This window comes from Salmo salar, chromosome 23 (assembly GCF_965601325.2).
Source record: "Salmo salar chromosome 23, fSalSal1, whole genome shotgun sequence".
Classification (NCBI taxonomy): domain Eukaryota; kingdom Metazoa; phylum Chordata; class Actinopteri; order Salmoniformes; family Salmonidae; genus Salmo; species Salmo salar.
In genome coordinates this window covers 2659768-2677957 of record NC_138313.1, presented here as the reverse complement: position 1 = coordinate 2677957, position 18190 = coordinate 2659768, and the positions used below count along the sequence as shown (strand labels likewise).

The 18190-nt window shown below is 40.5% G+C and overlaps 1 protein-coding gene and 1 long non-coding RNA gene across 2 annotated transcripts; both read right to left on the bottom strand.

The window, feature by feature from the left end:
- LOC106583915 (uncharacterized) lies at positions 1-7263 on the bottom strand. The gene is made up of 6 exons (XM_014168575.3): positions 6243-7263; positions 3863-4059; positions 3610-3678; positions 2596-2647; positions 2403-2439; positions 1-410 (listed from the first exon to the last, which is right to left on the bottom strand). The coding sequence occupies exons 1-6, from the start codon at positions 6772-6774 to the stop codon at positions 377-379; spliced, it is 921 nt and encodes a 306-aa protein (XP_014024050.3). The 5' UTR covers positions 6775-7263; the 3' UTR covers positions 1-376.
- Positions 7264-9709: 2446 nt separating this feature from the next.
- Positions 9710-17434, bottom strand: LOC106583917 (uncharacterized). The gene is made up of 2 exons (XR_001323647.3): positions 11509-17434; positions 9710-11307 (listed from the first exon to the last, which is right to left on the bottom strand). It is a non-coding gene; the product is annotated as an uncharacterized LOC106583917 (long non-coding RNA).
- Positions 17435-18190: the final 756 nt, after the last annotated feature.

Genomic DNA, 18190 nt, shown 5'->3' with positions numbered 1-18190 from the left:
TTTAAAACTTCCCCTTTAGTTTATTTCATACAACCCCACTGTGTTTAAGAAACACAGATATGACTTTAAAATACGAATGCATGTTCCTGAGAAGAATACCATAAACCTGTCATCTAACAATAATACACAAATATCTCAATTAAAGTTATTCTCATTACAACTTCTATAGGCTATCCATTATATCCAATATGTGTATCCAATCTATCCAATATCTCTATATCCAGTTTGCATGTTTGTGGTGTTCTCAGTCAACAACAAAAAATACAGAAAAATTATTTATAACTTATTAAAAATGAAAATAATGACAGTGAATCTAAGAGACAATACAATCCCTTGGCTGCAGCATCTTCCTTGGCCACATGGTGGCGACAGGGGCTTATTTGTCAGCTTCGAAGACGTCGGCTACAGTCCTAACGGATAAAGGGAGACAAGTGGTTGGTTTATTGATTTTACTGCGCATCAGTCTTCACATTTCTACTCACACGGGTAGACCTATTGAAAGAATCACAGGGTGAGGTGCATGTGCATTTGGGTGTGATAGCTTGCCATTTGGATTTGCTAACTATATATTTTTTTCTCACCAATCTACACACAATACCCCATAATGGCAAAGAGAAAACATGTTTTTAGAAATGTTTGCAAATATATTGAAAAGGAAATACAGAAATATCTCATTTACATAAGTATTCACACAGTCAATATTTTGTAGAAGCAGCTTTGGTGGCGATAACAGCTTTCAGCCATCTTGGGTATGTCTGTACCAGCGTTGCACATCTGGATTTGGGATTTTCTTCCGTTCTTCCATGCAGCTTTTCTCAAACTTGGTTAAGTTAACGTTTCTGTTGGAACGTGAATCTTCACCCCAGTCTAAGGTAGTTTGCAATCTGAAGCAGGTTTCTCATCAAGGATTTACCTGCATTTGGCTCAATTCATTGTTCCTCTTTATTCGTACCAGTCTCTCAGTCCCTGCTGCTGAAAAGCATCTCCATAGCATGGTGCTGCCACTACCATGCTTTACGGTAGGTATGGTGTTAGATGGGTGATCAGCTGTGCCTGGTTTTCTCCAGACATAGCGCTTTGCATTCAGGCCAAAGATTTACATTTTTGTCTCATCAGACCACAGAATATTTTGCCTTATGATCTCAGTCTTTCACATTCAAACGCCAAGCATGCTGTTGTAACCGATGTGAAATTGCTAGTTAGTTAGCATTGGTGCGCGCTAATAACGTTTCAATCGGGTGATGTCACTCGCTCTGCGACCTGAAGTAGTTGTTCCCCTTGCTCTGCAAGGGCCGCGGCATTTGTGGCGCGATGGGTAACGATGCTTCGTGGGGTGTCAGTTGTTGATGTGTGCAGAGGGTCCCTGGTTCAAGCCCAGGTTGGGGCGAGGAGAGGGACGGAAGCTATACTGTTACACTGTCATGTGCCTATTTCTCAGGAGTGGCTTCTCTCTGGCCACTCTCCCATAAAGCCCAGATTGGTGTAGTGCTGTAGAGAGTCACCAGGACAAGGTCGTTCTTGCTCAGTTTGGTCAGACGGCCACCTCTAAGCAGTTCCATATTTCTTCAATTGGAAACTTTCAACACTCTAGAAATATTTTTTTTTACCCTTCCCTAGATATATGCCTCATCACAATTATATCTGAGAGCTCTAAGGACAGTTCCTTAGACTTCATGGTAATTAATACAATTGCAAATATTTCTAAAAACATGTTTTCAGTTTCTCATTATGGGGTATGTTGTGTAGATGGGTGAGAAAAACAATCAATTTAATCCATTTTGAATTCAGGCTGTAACACAACTAAATGTGGAATAAGTCAAGGGATATGAATACTTTCAAAAGGCACTGTAGCTAGCTACTTCCCTCGCCGTAACGTTAACTGTGAGAAAGCAGTGCTCGACAGGCGAATGACACAGTGTACTGATGTACTGATACAGCTGCCCAGTGGGAAGCACCTCAGGTCGGCAGGCACCTCGGTACAACACCGGTGTGCACTGGTCATTTGCACTGGCTTGTCCTGATGCTTTCCGAAGGCAGTAATGTTAGCTAATTGTGAAATAAACATAACTATTTTTAATTTTTAACAGCATTTAATGTCTGTTTTTTTTGTGTGTAGCCCAAGACATCTTTCCACATTGTGTGGATAATTGTTTCTCCATCCATTCGATACGAGCCGTGCTGTTAGAAGCAGCCTCAATGGCAGTGGGCGCGGCATGTAGTGAGTGATTCGATGCTAACGGAGGATTCCGGTGGGGCGCTCCTTGTAGTAACTGCATTCCGCAGATAGACATTATTTGTCATTTTGAGAATAAACGTAATTCTGGGTCAAATGGAATGTTGATAGCTCACACTGAGGCATTCAAAAGGTGTTATGTCACTGTGAATGTGTAACTGTGTCTTACTTATAGATTGATCCAGTCAGCTCGTCCAGAAAACCACCTTGGGGATTAAAAACATACAGTGAAGCTGATGTTTCTGCTGCCTGGCTTTCAACCTCAAACATTCCTCTAATAGCAACTAATGACATGTCTACTGTTTTTTGCAAGCAGTTCATACAATCATTCCTTATCAAACAGTCCCACACCCCTGTCTTACCTGGTTGGCAAAGTGTGCTGCAAATGGGACACACGTAGCAGAAGTTGCACATCTAAAGAAATAAGCAGAGAAAAGGTAAGGCATTAGAGAAGGATAAGAAATAAAGGAGGATATAACATCATAGGACATAACCGGAGGGAGGAGCTTCTCTGATCTGACCTTGTCATTGCATCATAACCAGCCCTCTTGATGTAAAAAAAAAAATCATCATATTAAGATCAGCTTCCTAACTTCCGAGGAGCATGCCCAAATGCAAAATTAGAGTCAACTCATCGTTATGATAAAAAGTGAACCCCACTATCAAATTATCTTTCGAGAGTCACCCAGTCCTACAGTCACAGGCGTCATCATGTTTTACAACCAGCCACGTTTGCGATTACAGCCATAGTCCCGATTATTATGCAGTAGTAATTCTAACAGAGTTATGTGGTTGTCATGATGTCTTTCAGTGTAGACTGTTGCACTGCATAGAATTCTGCATGCCAAAGGAAGGCTCTGCCTAAGTCACCATATCTAGATCCTATCTGATTTCGGCTTAGTTCAAGGGTAACAGTGAGGTTTGATGATGATTTGGTCAGCTTGATTTTGACTAGTCTTTCTTTTCACAACCGCTGTATGTAGCGTGCGTAGCGTAGAGAGCTCCCAGAGATTTGAGAGATTAGGTTTTGACTGGCTCTGTTGTAACCTTGCCTAGGACCTGAAGACTTGTGTTAACTTCCCAAGCTAATTATAATGCAAAGTCTTGTGGTGCACAGATGACCTGGGTTCAAAATCCAGTCCGTCTCATTTTCATACTGTCGCTGGAACCAACATTTTTTGGGGGTTCCAGGTAGAACCATTTTGGATTCCATGTGGGGTTCTACAATTTGAACCCAAAACGGTTCTACCTAGAACCAAAAAAAGGGTTCTCCCTGGAACCAAAAAAGTGTTCTCCTACATGGACAGCTTAAGAACCTTTGTGGAACCCTTCTTTCTGAGGGTGTAGGTAGTGGTTGAATGGGAAGGTCATTTTACCTGGCAGCTGTCACAGTTCGCAGACTCATCTCCCTCTGCACATGGGCACTTGTTGCAGGTGTCACAGTGCTAAGAAGGAGAGAGAGAGAGAGAGATAAAGAGATGGGGGAGGGTGAGAGAGGGAGAGAGAGAGGGAGAGAGGGGGAAAATGTGAGAGAGAAAAAAGGATGGGGAAAACATATTAAAAGGGTGCAAATTGTTTTACCAATAAATGTAACCAAACTGGTGTTTCTATCTAGAAGGTGAGACCTACCTCACAGTATTCACAGTATGAACAGAGGGATCCTTTGTGATACAGTTGACCGTCATCGTCCTCCTCCTCTTCCTCATCGTCATCATCATCACCATTATCGTCATCAGCTGCATCATCATCACTGTCATCATCATCATCGTCGTCATCAGCTGCAGCCGGTACATCATCATCATCATCGTCATCATTACCGTCAGCCTCTGTAAAAGAAGTTGTTCACTCCCATCCTAACACGTATGTGTGTATCTGTACATTTTCTGTGATGGTGTTCATGAATGTATTTTGGTTTGTGTAGCAAGGTAATAGTGTAACAGGATGGCAGTGTAGAGTTCATTCATACTGTACAAAAACTAATTTCCTACATACAGTCCCGCATGCACACACTAGTTCAACACGCTCATATTCTGTAGACACACACAAATTCTAACCACATACACAAACCAGTACAATGTATAGACTACCTCAAGGAACATGCTTTGTACACACAAATACACGTAGGTAGATTCTAATCACAAATGCCCATAAAGAAAAGTCTAGTCATTTGAAATATATATAGGTTCACACTCAGTATGACCATACAATAAAGCAATCCACACTAAGATGAACATTTTAACTTTTCCTGTTCATTTGACTCAAACAGACTTTGTTTCAGTACTATCTCCCACCTTTTTTATACTATACAGATTTACTCCATGCATGTAGTCAGTCACCAAACCCATGACTCTAGGCAACAACAGAAGTACATCCATGCAACTCTTCATGATCAATTGATTTATTCTATGATTGAAAGTAGGGTTAGAGAGACATGATCAGAGGTGATATTTTGTCACAGTTTTCACAGAAAGGGGTTGTTTCACAGTCAACAAAAAAAGAAATAAATAAAATCCACATAAAAGTAAGAGCAGAGTCAAACACTTCTATTCATGCAACACCTGGAGTAACTGTCATGTCTTGTCAGTTAGCTACCTAAAACAGATATATTTCTCTCTTTTTCCAAATACAATTTTTTTTCTCCAAAATATGAAAAACCTCATCAACATCTACGTCGAGTCCCAGGCTAGAGGTAGCCCACACAAACATTGCTTGACCTGGTGTAAAATCTCTGATATCTGACATGTAATCTAACTAAAGAGGTATCATACGCAATTATACAAATGAATGTATTATAAGAATAATTCATATTCCAATTATCCTCTCTAAAGTGACAAATGACGAATGGCCATATAAATATTTTAAATTAGTTTAAGAAAATAACGGAAGTTTCTGTTGTCAGTATGTGAATGATTATCTTTGTACAAATATAATAGTCTGAGAACTGCTTGAGTGAGTTTGAGTGAGTATTACAAAATATTAATGGAAACATTCACAGATGTGTTATTAATATGCATTCAAAGATGATGTAAAAGCATAGACCAGGGTTGCATATACAGTACATTAATTTCATTGGAACTATTCAACATAGTGACAAAGAAGGATGCTCTACAGAGAAAGAGAGAGATCGAGAGATGTGGAGAAAGAGAGAAACTCTATTGACCCTCTATTACTATTACCACTCCTTACTACTCTTATCTAGTAAATTAATGAATTCTTTAGCCCTCATGTGCCTCCCCTCACCCCTCACCCCTTCCACCTCCTCCTCCTCCTGTCTGTCTGTCTATCTCTATCAAGCCTCCTCTTTCTACATCACTGTCTCTCTTTCTTTCTCTGTAGGTTAACATGGAGGAGACACAAATACAGGTCAATCCAATCCATAACCGTGAGAAAGGAAGGACGGAGTGAAAAAGAAGAAACCATTATTTCAAACAAGACACAAATCAAAAGATCTGAATTATATTATGATCCGATGACTGATTCTATCAAGTCTCTGTGTTACTTTTAAATAAAAATAAAAAACTCCTTTAACTCATCATTACAATGCTTCTGTAGTCCCCAGGTTCATATCTAGTGTACTGTACGAAGGATGACACACAGTTGGGACTCCAGGCGGGCCAGTTCAATTTCCCCAGAGTGTTCATAACTCTATTTAAGCAGGGAAGAGAACACAGAGAGAGTCAGACAGACACAGCAAAGGTAATGGACAGCTGTAAAGGGGTGAAGGTTGGACTTATGTACTAGTCTCTTTTCCTATATCTACTCTGATTGGACAGCTGAACTGAGTGACAGGCTGAGCTGAGAACTAACTGACAAGGAGACGTTCTGCAGGGCATGGAGAGGTAAGGAGAGGGGAGTGGCCAAGGTGTGGCTAAGCCCCTCCCCTCTCCCTTTCTCTTCTGATATAGTTTCAGACAGGCAGAGAGGAGTGGGGTTAGGGTCACACAGAGATGATGGCGAGGGAAGGTGGGTAAAGAATGCAGCATAATTTAAGTGAAAATACGTAACTTACCAGTGTGGTCATCGTCGTCATCATCGTCGTCATCGTCGTCATCATCATCATCATCGTTGTCATCATCGTCATCCTCATCGTCGTCATCATCGTTGTTGTTATCGTCGTCATCATCATCGTTGTCGTCATCATCATCATCGTCGTTATCATCATCGTCGTCATCGTCGTCGTCATCATCATCGTCGTCATCATCGTCGTCATCATCATCGTCGTCATCATCATCGTCGTCATCATCGTCGTCATCATCATCATCGTTATCATCGTCGTCATCATCATCGTCGTTATCATCGTCGTCGTCGTCGTCATCGTCGTCATCATCCTCGTCGTCCTCTTTACTGTCCCCATCATCATCATCATCGTCGTCGTCATCTCCTCCTACATCCGCTGCATGCTCCCCCTCATCATCAGCTACTACATCCTGTTGGGGGGCCAGCGGCAGGTCTTGAGCCTTGACGCCAGGGGCAAGAGGGGTCTGGAAGGTACAGAGCAGGGCTAGGAACAGTCCCAAGAGCCACGTCTTAAAGGAGGCCATGATTAATCTCAGAACAAAGGGTTGAGAGTGAGGGACGATAGATAAACGAGGAGAGTGAGGGATAATACCAGATAAACGAGGGATCACTCCCTTTGCAGTGCAATGGTTTAGCACGTGCACACTGACACCCCCAGAGTTTGTTGCCTTTCTGTCCCACACACACACAATACACCCACACACACACACAAACCCTAAGGACAGCGATGGGGAACGGGCACTAGTTATAAAGAAGTGCACACAATAGGCCTATGTAATGCCCAGTTGAACGGGGATATTCCAAGTAGAAATCCAGACACTTGTTCTCAACTCCTCACAACACGACGATAAACCAAATCCCTCCTGGAAAAGGTAGGTGTCCTTCTCCTTTGGAGAAAAAAAGTAACCCTCTTGTCCTCCTTAAATAGTGCTTGTTTACTCCACCCTTTAAAGTTTAAGCATGCAGTAAAATGGCACAGTTTGAAGAGACCCCGTTGCAGACCCGACACAGACGGCACTAATGTGGGACGGGCAGGAGAAGAGAGAGACCAACCCGGGGGGTAAGATGAGAAGGAAGGGGGGCAATTAGGCTGAGTGACAGGGGCAAATGCTCCACCGTTGACCATGCTTGCACCGTCTAAAATGGAATGAACAGGGAAGAGAGGCACATAGCGAGAGGGAGGGAGAGAGAGGGGCAGATATTGCTTGCTTTTTTGCCGTCATCAAATGTTCAAGTTTAACTTTAGAGAGGACGGTGGGAGAAGGAGGCTCAGGCCAGGATGACCATATATCGTGAAAGAAGGGAGGTGGAAGGAGGAAGAGTTGAAATAGCAAAGGGGAGAGTGAGAGGGGTGATATCAGAACTATATCAGTGGAACGAGTGAGGGGGAGAGAGAAAAGAGAGCGTTGGTGATCTATCATATCAGCTATCAATTGGGAACTATTTGCCAATGTCAATGCCTATGCCAATTAGTTTTGTACCAAATGTTCCACTTAGTTTTTACCCACCATTTTTATATGCCCACCAACCCACCACTCTCACAATTCCAGCAATGTAGGAACAAGCAATGAACCAGCCCTTGGTGACACACACACATTACCAAGCATTGCAGGCACAATGATCAACAATGAATGGCCTGGTCTTCACACTCAACCCATATAGCCATTTCACTACCTTCCTTCTGAGTACACCCCCTCCCCGGTACTCCTTAGCCCCGCCTGAACATGTAGCCCCCAAAATAGCCACTCTATTTAAAACCCTGCACTCCCAGAGTCAGTGTAATGTGACCATCCCTGGCACTGTGAGTTGACTGACACTCTGAAGAGACCACCGTCTCGCTCTCTCTCTCTCTCTCTCCTCTTTCTCCTCTTTCTTCCCCTCCCTTCTGATACTCTATACCACCCTCTCTCTACCCCTCTTTTTCACTCTCTCTCTCTCTTTCTCTATCCCCCTCCTTTCATAATCCTCTCTTCCACATCTCCAGCTGCTCCCCATGAGAGGTCAGCGAGAGGAGCCTCTGCAAACTATATCTGCAAAGCCTCCAAAATGAAGCCAAACCCAACCAATCAGGGCCAAATTTACCCAAAGCTTTTGCACTTGTTGCACCTCCCTTTATTTCATCTTTCGTTCAACACTCTGTTTTTTTCCGATTGGAAAATAAAAGGTGCAAACTTTCTGCAATGATTAGTGAATCTGGCCCTATGGTCCCCACCCCATTTCTCACTACTACCAGCCCAAACTTCTGTACTACTGTGTGAAACAGTTATGATTGAGACCACCAAAGTAGAGAAAGAGAGTGATATGAGATGCAGATGAACAAGAGGAGAGATATGCAACACCGAAAACTGCATGGCGAAGACTGCAATGTAGCTGAAAGTGGAGATGTATGCAGACATGCCTAAGACATATTTATCTCTCTATTTGGATGAGCTGCAGTATACATGACCTGCCTCAAGCTGGGTTAGAAATGCTTGACCCAAATATTTAACACTTGGCATCTTTAATAACATCTTCAATGTACAACGTTCCCTGAAAATTTGAGCTCTAACTCTGAAATTAGTGAATGTCAGAGGGCCAGTGTTTTTACACTGGCCTAGCTAACCTTCCTTCAGGTTACCAGGTGCTCCCTGGGAAAAGGCCACAGCTGAGGGCAAATGTGGACACTAGCCCTCCGCAGCCTTCCTCCCTCAACTCAGTTAACAGCACGTCTACTCGGACAAAAGGTGCTAATAACTCCAAACTGATATTTGAAAATAGCTGGTTATTAATACCCGTTGTAGAAGTACGGTTGTTGTGGAGTGAAAAGGCAGTAAGAGTCGGTAAAACCCAGTTCTAAAGTACACATTTAGGCTTCGGTCGGTTAGAAAGATCTGACGCTACAGATGTAGGATCTTAATTTGAGCCAGTTTGCTACAGCGGGAAAATAATCCTGCAGCAACATTAAATGTGAAGTATTATGTGGATTATAATTAATGGGCAGTTTTGTAGGGGTTGATACATTTTTCGGGAAAATCAAGTCTGAAATTTCAAAGTGGAAATAACAAACCTCAGAAACCTTTTTAAACCTCAAATATACTACAAGTTTTACGTTTCCTGAAATACAGGAAAGTTCTCCTGCAACAGGGTGTGACGATCCAACATATGTAAAAGAACTCCATTCATTCACCTCCAACAACATGACCCAAGCTCTTTCCCTGTAAGGATCGGCTGAAGCGGAGAACAGTGGTGGAAAAAGTACCCAATTAACATACTTGAGTAAAAGTAAAGATACTTTAATAGAAAATGACTCAAGTAAAAGTGAAAGTCACCCAGTAAAATTCTACTTGAGTAAAAGTCTAAAAGTATTTGGTTTGAAATATACTTAAGTATCAAAAGTAAATGTAATTGCTAAAATGTACTTAAGTATGAAAAGTAAAAGTATAAATCATTTCAAATTCCTTATATTAAGCAAACCAGACAGCATCATTTTCTTGTTTATTTTAATTTACAGATAGCCAGGGGCACACTTCAACACTCAGACAAAATTTACAAAAAAAGCATGTGTTAAGTGAGTCCGTCAGAACAGAGGCAGTAGGAATGACCAGGGATGTTCTCTTGATAAGTGTGTGAATTTGACAATTTTCCTGTCCTGCTATGTATTACCAATGTAACGAGTACTTTTGGGTGTCAGGGAAAACGTATTGAGTAAAAAGTATAGAATTTTCTTTAGGAATGTAGTGAAGTAAAAGTTGCCAAAAATATAAATAGTAAAGTACAGATATCCCAAAAACGACTTAAGTAGTACTTTCAAGTATTTTTACTTATGTACTTTACACCACTAGCGGAAAATCACTTCCGAGTTTCCAAATAGAGCACTAACGGTTGCAGCAGTTGTAACAGTCTGAACTTTCATGTGTTTTATCACCACATATACTGGTGAAATTCCTGTGCTTAAACTGTGTACAGCAATTCACCATTGAAAAATGTACGAATTTACAGAGGTACTTAAAAGGTTATTTAGCAAGCAAATATTCTGCTATACAAAGGGAGTAAAAGGGTCCAAAGACTCCAAATAGCTACATTTAAAGGTCCAATGCAGCCATTTTTATCTCAATATCAAATTGTACCTATAGCAGACATTGCCATTGGCTGCATGGAGTGGAACGTTAAGAGAAATCCCCATGCAGCCTTGTTTACAAGTTCAATCACTGGAATTTGAGATGTAATCTACACCTCGATTAGGATGATATAAATCCTCATGATTTAGTTTATTGATTTTTCAAATTGAGAGTAATTGTTTCAATATACTCTACACTTTCTTGTTTTGAACTTATAATGCGAGATGGGCAGGTGTGGCTTTTTGACAACGATCACAAGAGCAGCTGCTCACTGATTTGACGGCTCGTAACAAGGCTGCATGCGATTATTACTACTGTGTCTCTGCACATCCAATGGCAATGTCCGTGACAGCTATAATGCCGGGAGGCGTTTGGTGATTTGACAGCTCCAATGCAGTTACACCTCCGACATCGCCTTCATTAAAACAATGTTGTCAGTTATCATGGGTTAAGGCAGAACTGATTGAATGTAGCTTAGTGGAGCATTTGTTCAAGTGTAAAACCAAAAAGCAACATACAATCAATCTATGTTTTTGTGATTGTGTCAGGTTGAATGTGTTTGTACTTGGTCATGTCATTATGTAGGTAGAGAAATTTGAATTGCAACTTTAAAAATGTTTGTACATATTACATTAAGAACAGATTGCCCATCCATTCTATAACCCACAGGAACAAGATTCCTAGACCAACATAGGAACAACAAAGTGTAACATAGAAGAGCAACAATAGTCCACATACAAAATGACAGCAGTTCAAATAATCAAAGTTGAAAAACAACATTGAAAGGATGGCTGAATGAGCATCGAGTCCATCTTTGGCATTTCCCCGAACCACAAGAGGAACATCCGTCATCATCGACATCAATGGATTGCTAAAATGTGTGTGTGTGTGTGCGCGTGTCTAGATTTCACTGTTCTCCATCAGACATGGGTCAGCTAGTTGGAGAGAGAGGGGTCAGATCTGAAAGAGAAAACAGAACAGAAACTGAAATTAGTACATAAAACTAAGTAATAAAATTGACTGGGGATCAATAAAGTTCATTTACATTTTGACTGGAAAGGTCTCTCGGAGTTAGGAGGCAACCTTACATAGAAATAGAACATATATGTAACCTATATCATATATACTGTATGTATTAAATATATCTGTATGCGACCTTACTTCAGAGCGGGTGGAGGACATGTGGGCTTTATCAAGTTACTCTGAAAGAGAGCCTCTGTCATCCAGGAGAGGGCACTAGAACAGTACTCCAACTGGGAATGAGAGAGAGAGGAGAGAGGGAGGGTGAGAGGGGTGACCATGACAGATTGGCTCTGTACAGTGCTGAGCAGGCAGATACAACAGCAGCAATCCAAATGCAGAGAGAGAGAAACCAGAGGAGGCACATTGGGCCTGTCATGCCAAATAATGTCCCCAGGCCAAATAATGTCCTCCTCTGCGTCAGAATGGGATTCGATAAACTATTAGCGTCCGTTGCTATATCAACGGTGTGATGGCATAATCATTTGAATTTTGGAGATCATTACAGCCTAAATGACGTTCTTTTCATCATCGTTATGCAGACAAGGCTGATTTCTGCGACAATTTCGCTGTTTAAATAAGTTTTGTTTAGCTAATAAAATGAAAACAACATTAATTCAAACTACTTTTGGGTACCTTGTTAACATTACAACATGAAATCCATGTCTTAAATGTTGCTACCTTTCGGGAAATGGGGCAAAAACGTGTAATCTGCTTGACACTTTACAGTTACTTACCTTACAGATCACGAAGTCAGTTAATTTCCACTACATTCATATGCGAATCAGTTTGATAGATACACTGGCTTTTCTGTCTGTCATGTTTTTATTTTAACCTGCCCTTATCAACACCGAAATAATACAATTTCAGTAGTCCTCTATTATGATTAAAAATATACATATCTCGCATAGCTCATTAGTACCTCCTTGTGGTTGAATATATGGTAACTTTAGGATGTTAAATGTTTTGGAAAATGAAACCTCTTGAAACTGCTTTTTATCTATCTGAATATTTTCTTCACTGTCTGGAAACAAGATTTAATAGTGGCTGAGACCATACTATTTAAGAATATAAAGATGTTTATCTTTTCACCAAATTGCCGAGGGGAAATGTCATTACCACCACATCATAAAATGTGCTATTTTAGTTTAAAAAGGAAATTACCGAAATTGTGCATATGGTATTTTATATAATATTTCACATGAATTGTATTTTTTTCATGTTATTGATTTACTATTTGGAAGTTTTCTTAATCATATGTATTAATCATTGTCATGTCTAAATATGCCTTGATGATACTCAGAAAAATGTATTTACCACATCAAAATCTTAAGAATTTCTAAAGGAATGTAAAATAGAGAACAAGCATATAAAGGTTCACATATGGGAAAAATCATCAATATCAATTGTAATTTAATGCACCTTTATCTCAAAAATATGTTCCTTGATGGTAATGACTTAGTGTTGTGGTAATGACAGAGTGGTGGAAATGACATTTCATATAAAACTGATATTTAAGTACAATTTTTACAAGTTTCAGTACTTGGCGGTTCCGTTCAGGTGCTTCTACACCTGCATTGCTTGCTGTTTGGGGTTTTAGGCTGGGTTTCTGTACAGCACTTTGAGATATCAGCTGATGTAAGAAGGGCTATATAAATAAATGTGATTTGATTTAAGCTTGTGTGGCCTACCACTTCGTGGATGAGCCGTTGTTGCTCCTTGATGTTACCACTTCACAATAACAGTACCTACAGTTGACCTTGGCAGCTCTAGCAGGGCAGAAATTTGACAAACTGGCTTGTTGGAAAGGTGGCATCCTATGACGGTGCCATGTTGAAAGTCACTGAGCTCTTAAGTATGGACCATTCTACTGCCAATGTTTGTCTATAGAGATCGCGTGGCTATGTGCTCGATTTTATACCCTTTTCAGCAATGGGTGTGGCAGAAATTGCCGAATCCACTAATTTGAAGGGGTGTCCACATACTTTTTATATAGAGAGTACAGTTGAAGTCAGAAGTTTTCATACACTTAGGTTGGAGTCATTAAAACTCGTTTTTCAACCACTCTACAAATGTCTTGTTAACAAACTGTAGTTTTGGCAAGTCGGTTAGGACATCTACTTTGTGCATGACACAAGTAATTTTTCCAACAATTGTTACAGACAGATTATTTCACTTATAATTTACTGTATCATAATTCCAGTGGGTCAGAAGTTAACATACACTAAGTTGACTGTGCCTTTAAACAGCCTGGAAAATTCCAGAAAATGTCATGGCTTTAGAAGCTTCTGATAGGTTAATTGACATCATTTGAGTCAATTGGAGGTGTACCTGTGGATGTATTTCAAGGCCTACCTTCAAATTCAAGGCCTCTTTGCTTGACATCAAAGGAAAATCTAAAGAAATCAGCCAAGACCTCAGAAAAAAACATTGTAGACCTCCACAAGTCTGGTTCATCCTTGGGAGCAATTTCCAAATGCCTGAAGGTACCACATCATCTGTACAAACAATAGTGCGCAAGTATAAACACCATGGGACCACGCAGCCGTCATACTGTTCTGTCTCCTAGAGATGAACATACTTTAGTGCGAAAAGTGCAAATCAATCCCAGAAGAACAGCAAAGGACCTTGTGAAGATGCTGGAGGAAACAGGTACAAAAGTATCTATATCCACAGTAAAAACGAGTCCTATATCGACATAACCTGAAAGGCCGCTCAGCAATGAAGAAGCCACTGCTCCAAAACCACCATAAAAAAGCCAGACTACGGTTTGCAACTGCACATGGGGACAAAGATAGTACTTTTTGGAGAAATATCCTCTGGTCTGATAAAACAAAAATATAACTGTTTGGCCATAATGACCATCGTTTTGTTTGGAGGAAAAAGGGGGATGCTTGCAAGCCGAAGAACACCATCACAACTGTGAAGCACGGGGGTGGCAACATCATGTTGTGGGGGTGCTTTGCTGCAGGAGGAACTGGTGTACTTCACAAAATAGATGGCATCGTGAGTAGGAAAATTGTGGATATATTGAAGCAACATCTCAAGACATCAGTCAGGAAGTTAATTCTTGTTCGCAAATGGGTCTTCCAAAATGGACAATGACCCCAAGCATACATCCAAAGTTGTGGCAAAATGGCTTAAGGACAACAAAGTCAAGGTATTAGAGTAGCCATCACAAAGCCCTGACCTCAATCCCATAGAAGATTTGTGGGCAGAACTGAAAAAGCATGTGCGAGCAAGGAGGCCTACAAACCTGACTCAGTTACACCAGCTCTGTCAGGAGGAATGGGCCAAAATTCACCCAACTTATTGTGGGAAGCTTGTGGATGGCTACCCAAAATATTTGACCCAAGTTAAACAATTTAAAGGCAATGCTACCAAATACTAATTGAGTGTATGTAAACTTCTGACCCACTGGGCATGTGATGAAAGAAATAAAAGCTGAAATAAATCACTCTCTCTACTATTATTCTGACATTTCACATTCTTAAAATAAAGTGGTGATCCTAACTGACCTAAGACAGGGAATTGTTACTAGGATTGAATGTCAGGAATTGTGAAAAACTGAGTTTAAATGTATTTGGCTAAGGTGTACGTAAAGCCCCAACAAGGGGGCAGCTTGTGCAAATGTTTCCCCGGCTTGTGCAGAAAACGTGATCTCAAAGATCAAAAGATATCTAGACATCTTTGAAAGAGTCTTGTCTTAAAGGGGCAGTGTTGTATTTTGAGACATACTTGATTAAGCTAAGTAGCCAATAGGCAGAGGGTAGCATAATTTGTTCGATTTTTTTTGTTATAATGGTATGGGAATAATAAAAAAAATATATTTTGTAAAGTGGTTTCTTGCATCAAACAATACAACAACATTTCCAGTAATCTCCTTGTCTGAAGAACAAGTGGAAAACAGGTTAATGTCAAGCCCTGCATGGTTTTTTTTCTCCAAAAGTCTCATGGAATTTAGGCCTACATTGAGCACCACACATTGGCTGCTAATGTAGGCTGAATGATAGAACAGCTATTTTCATGTTAAAATGTTTTAGGATGGATTTTCTCAATTGTTTTTGATGGTATGCCACTGGTAGGCCTACATTATGATCAAACAGCCACAGTAGCCTACTTGGCCATTGTTAAAACTGTACTTTAAAGAGGGTACAGCCTCAGTGTTCTCAGTAAAAGTCTGCTGGAATTTGCACATCATTTTCACAACGTTCAGGTTTGTGCTCAGCCGACCTTAAATTTGCTCAGTACCGAAACAAAGAGGGAACATTGCCCTCCTCCCAATTCAATTAACCCCTGGCTATCAGATTACAACAAGGTTTACGAGTTCAAATGGAGACATCAAATTCAAAGCAATTTGTGCACTGCCTAAATGGCTGACTTGCAAAACAAACTGGCACTGTCTCCAATTTCTAAAAGTGAGAAAAAAGGCTGCAGGCTGACAGCTGCTCTCCGAGTGACGCTTTGCATGGTCCTAAAGTCATTTGAATCAGGATTGGAATGATTTTAGCCTACTTTGTTGTTGCTTACTTTACATTTTTTGCCTTGAGCTAGGGTATGGCGACTGCCCCTGATAGAAATGTGCCGTTTTCACATATGTAGACACTGGTTTAGTGCTGGAGATGATGAATAGGAGGTTGAAGTGTCCAAGTTCATACAAAAAAAACATTACACGTATAGTGAGGTCTTGATTTTGTCTAAAGTAACGGTTAGCAAATTATGTAAATTGAGAAAGCTCACTTTATTTAACCTCATTGTCAACTTGTAGATTTTTGCTGTATAGATCATGTATTGTGGATGTTTTCAATGTATTTCCAACACTTTCAGATAATGTGATTAGTTGTTATAAAAAATAAAAATGGTGCATTAAAATGTCAAAAAGTTGATAAAACTGATTAACTCTGACAGCCTTAATAATTCTATACTTATATAGTGTTGAGGTGCTCTTGCTGTTGCTTGGAGTTGACTCTTTTGGGACTGTCTCATTGGTTCCAATTCTGACAAGTCAAACACTTGTAGAGAAACTGACTGAGGTGTTCACTCACTCACTAACTAACTGCCGGAGACCTGACAATGAAAGGAAAGAGCGTGTGCTGATATATCCACCAGTTTACACATCCCAGGCACCCAACACACGTCGACTCACCTTCTATATCTTCAACTTCCAACACGATTCTATTTCTTGGGCGTCAACGAGTGAAACATTTTATATTTTGATTATGACTTAAAATAAGCTCTAACCTAGTAGAAAATGGAACGTGTGAAACCACCAAGCTACAGAAGACTTCATTTTCATGGTTGCTTTCAGTCAGCTCTGATGTCACAATTTATATGCTTTCAATGTGTATTACCGTTTTATTTTGTCTGTTTATTTACTGATAGCACTAATAGAAACCAATGACGACTCAGACTAAGCAGAGTAGTAGCGTGAAATTGCACCTAAAAACATGTTGAGTTTACAAAACATTAAGAACACCTGCTCTTTCCATGACATATACTGACCAGGTGAAAGCTATGACCTCTTATTGATGTCACTTGTTAAATCCACTTCAGTGTAGATGAAGGGGAGGACAGGTTAAAGAAGGATTTTTAAACCTTGAGACAAGGATTGTGTATGTGTGCCATTCAGAGGGTGAATGGGCAAGACAAAATATTTAAGTGCCTTTGAACTGGGTATGGTATTAGGTGCCAGGCGCACCGGTTTGTGTCAAGAACTGCAACACTGCTGGGTTTTTCCAAGTGCAACAGTTTCCCGTGTGTATCAATGGTCCACCCCTCAAAGGACATCCAGCCAATTTGACAACTGTGGGAAGCATTGGAGTCAACGTGGGCCAGCATCCCTGTGGAACGCTTTGGACACCTTGTAAATTCCATGCCCCGACGAATTGAGGCCGTTCTGAAGGCATAAGGGGATGTGCAAGTACAACTCAATATTAGGAATAATGTTTGGTGAACTCAGTGTAGGCCTAGGATTTAAAGCTTTTGGTTGATAAGGGAAGGGGATAGAACTGGGCCTTAGTCAAAAAGTTGATGAAAACTGATTAAATCTGACAGCCTTAATAATTATATACTTACATAGTTTTGAGGTGCTCTTGATGGAGTTGACTCTTTTGGGACTATTCCATTGGTTCCAATTCTGACTGCCTGACTGGTCAAACAGTTGTAGAGATAAACTGACAGGAGTGTTCACCCACTAACAGAGACCTGACAATGAAAGTAACAAACGCGTTGATACATCCAACATAGTACACACATCCCAGTCACCCAACACACGTTGACTCACCTTCTATAGAAGTACCTCATTTTCATGGTTGCTTTTAACAGTCAGCTCTGACGTCACAAGTCATATGCTTTCAATGTTTAATTCGATGTCCGTTTATTGACGGATAACTCATTTGTGGTCATGGACTAGAAAAATTACTCACTAACACTAATAGAAACCAATGGAGACTCAAACAGACTAAGCACAGAGTAAGTGTCAAATTGCACCTAAAATCTATGGTCAGTTTTGCAGTTCCCTACTTTAATGGGTAGGGTAAGGATTGTGTGGAGGATAAAACTGATCCTAGATCTGCCTCTGTATGACAGAGGGGGATACACACAGATGCGTACAATTACTTTAGGCTGCAAAGTGGCTCTTCTTTTAACTAAAGTGTTTACATTCTTACATAACTTAAACATTACCTACAGTATTTACGCCTGGTTCAGAAACAGCCCTTATAAAGAATCTATTACAAACAGTTCACTCAGTCAGTGACAGGTATGCTGCAAGCCTGTAAAATCCATAGCTTGTATGACAGTGACAACTTGCGTTCATTTATTT

Coding starts and splice junctions, on each gene's coding strand:
- LOC106583915 (XM_014168575.3), bottom strand. CDS start 6,774: ATGGCCTCCTTTAAGACGTGGCTCTTGGGACTGTTCCTAGCCCTGCTC. Junction 2,440..2,595: donor CAGCACACTTTGCCAACCAG/GTAAGACAGGGG, acceptor TTAATCCCCAAG/GTGGTTTTCTGGACGAGCTG. Junction 411..2,402: donor CTGACTGGATCAATCTATAA/GTAAGACACAGT, acceptor TTTATCCGTTAG/GACTGTAGCCGACGTCTTCG.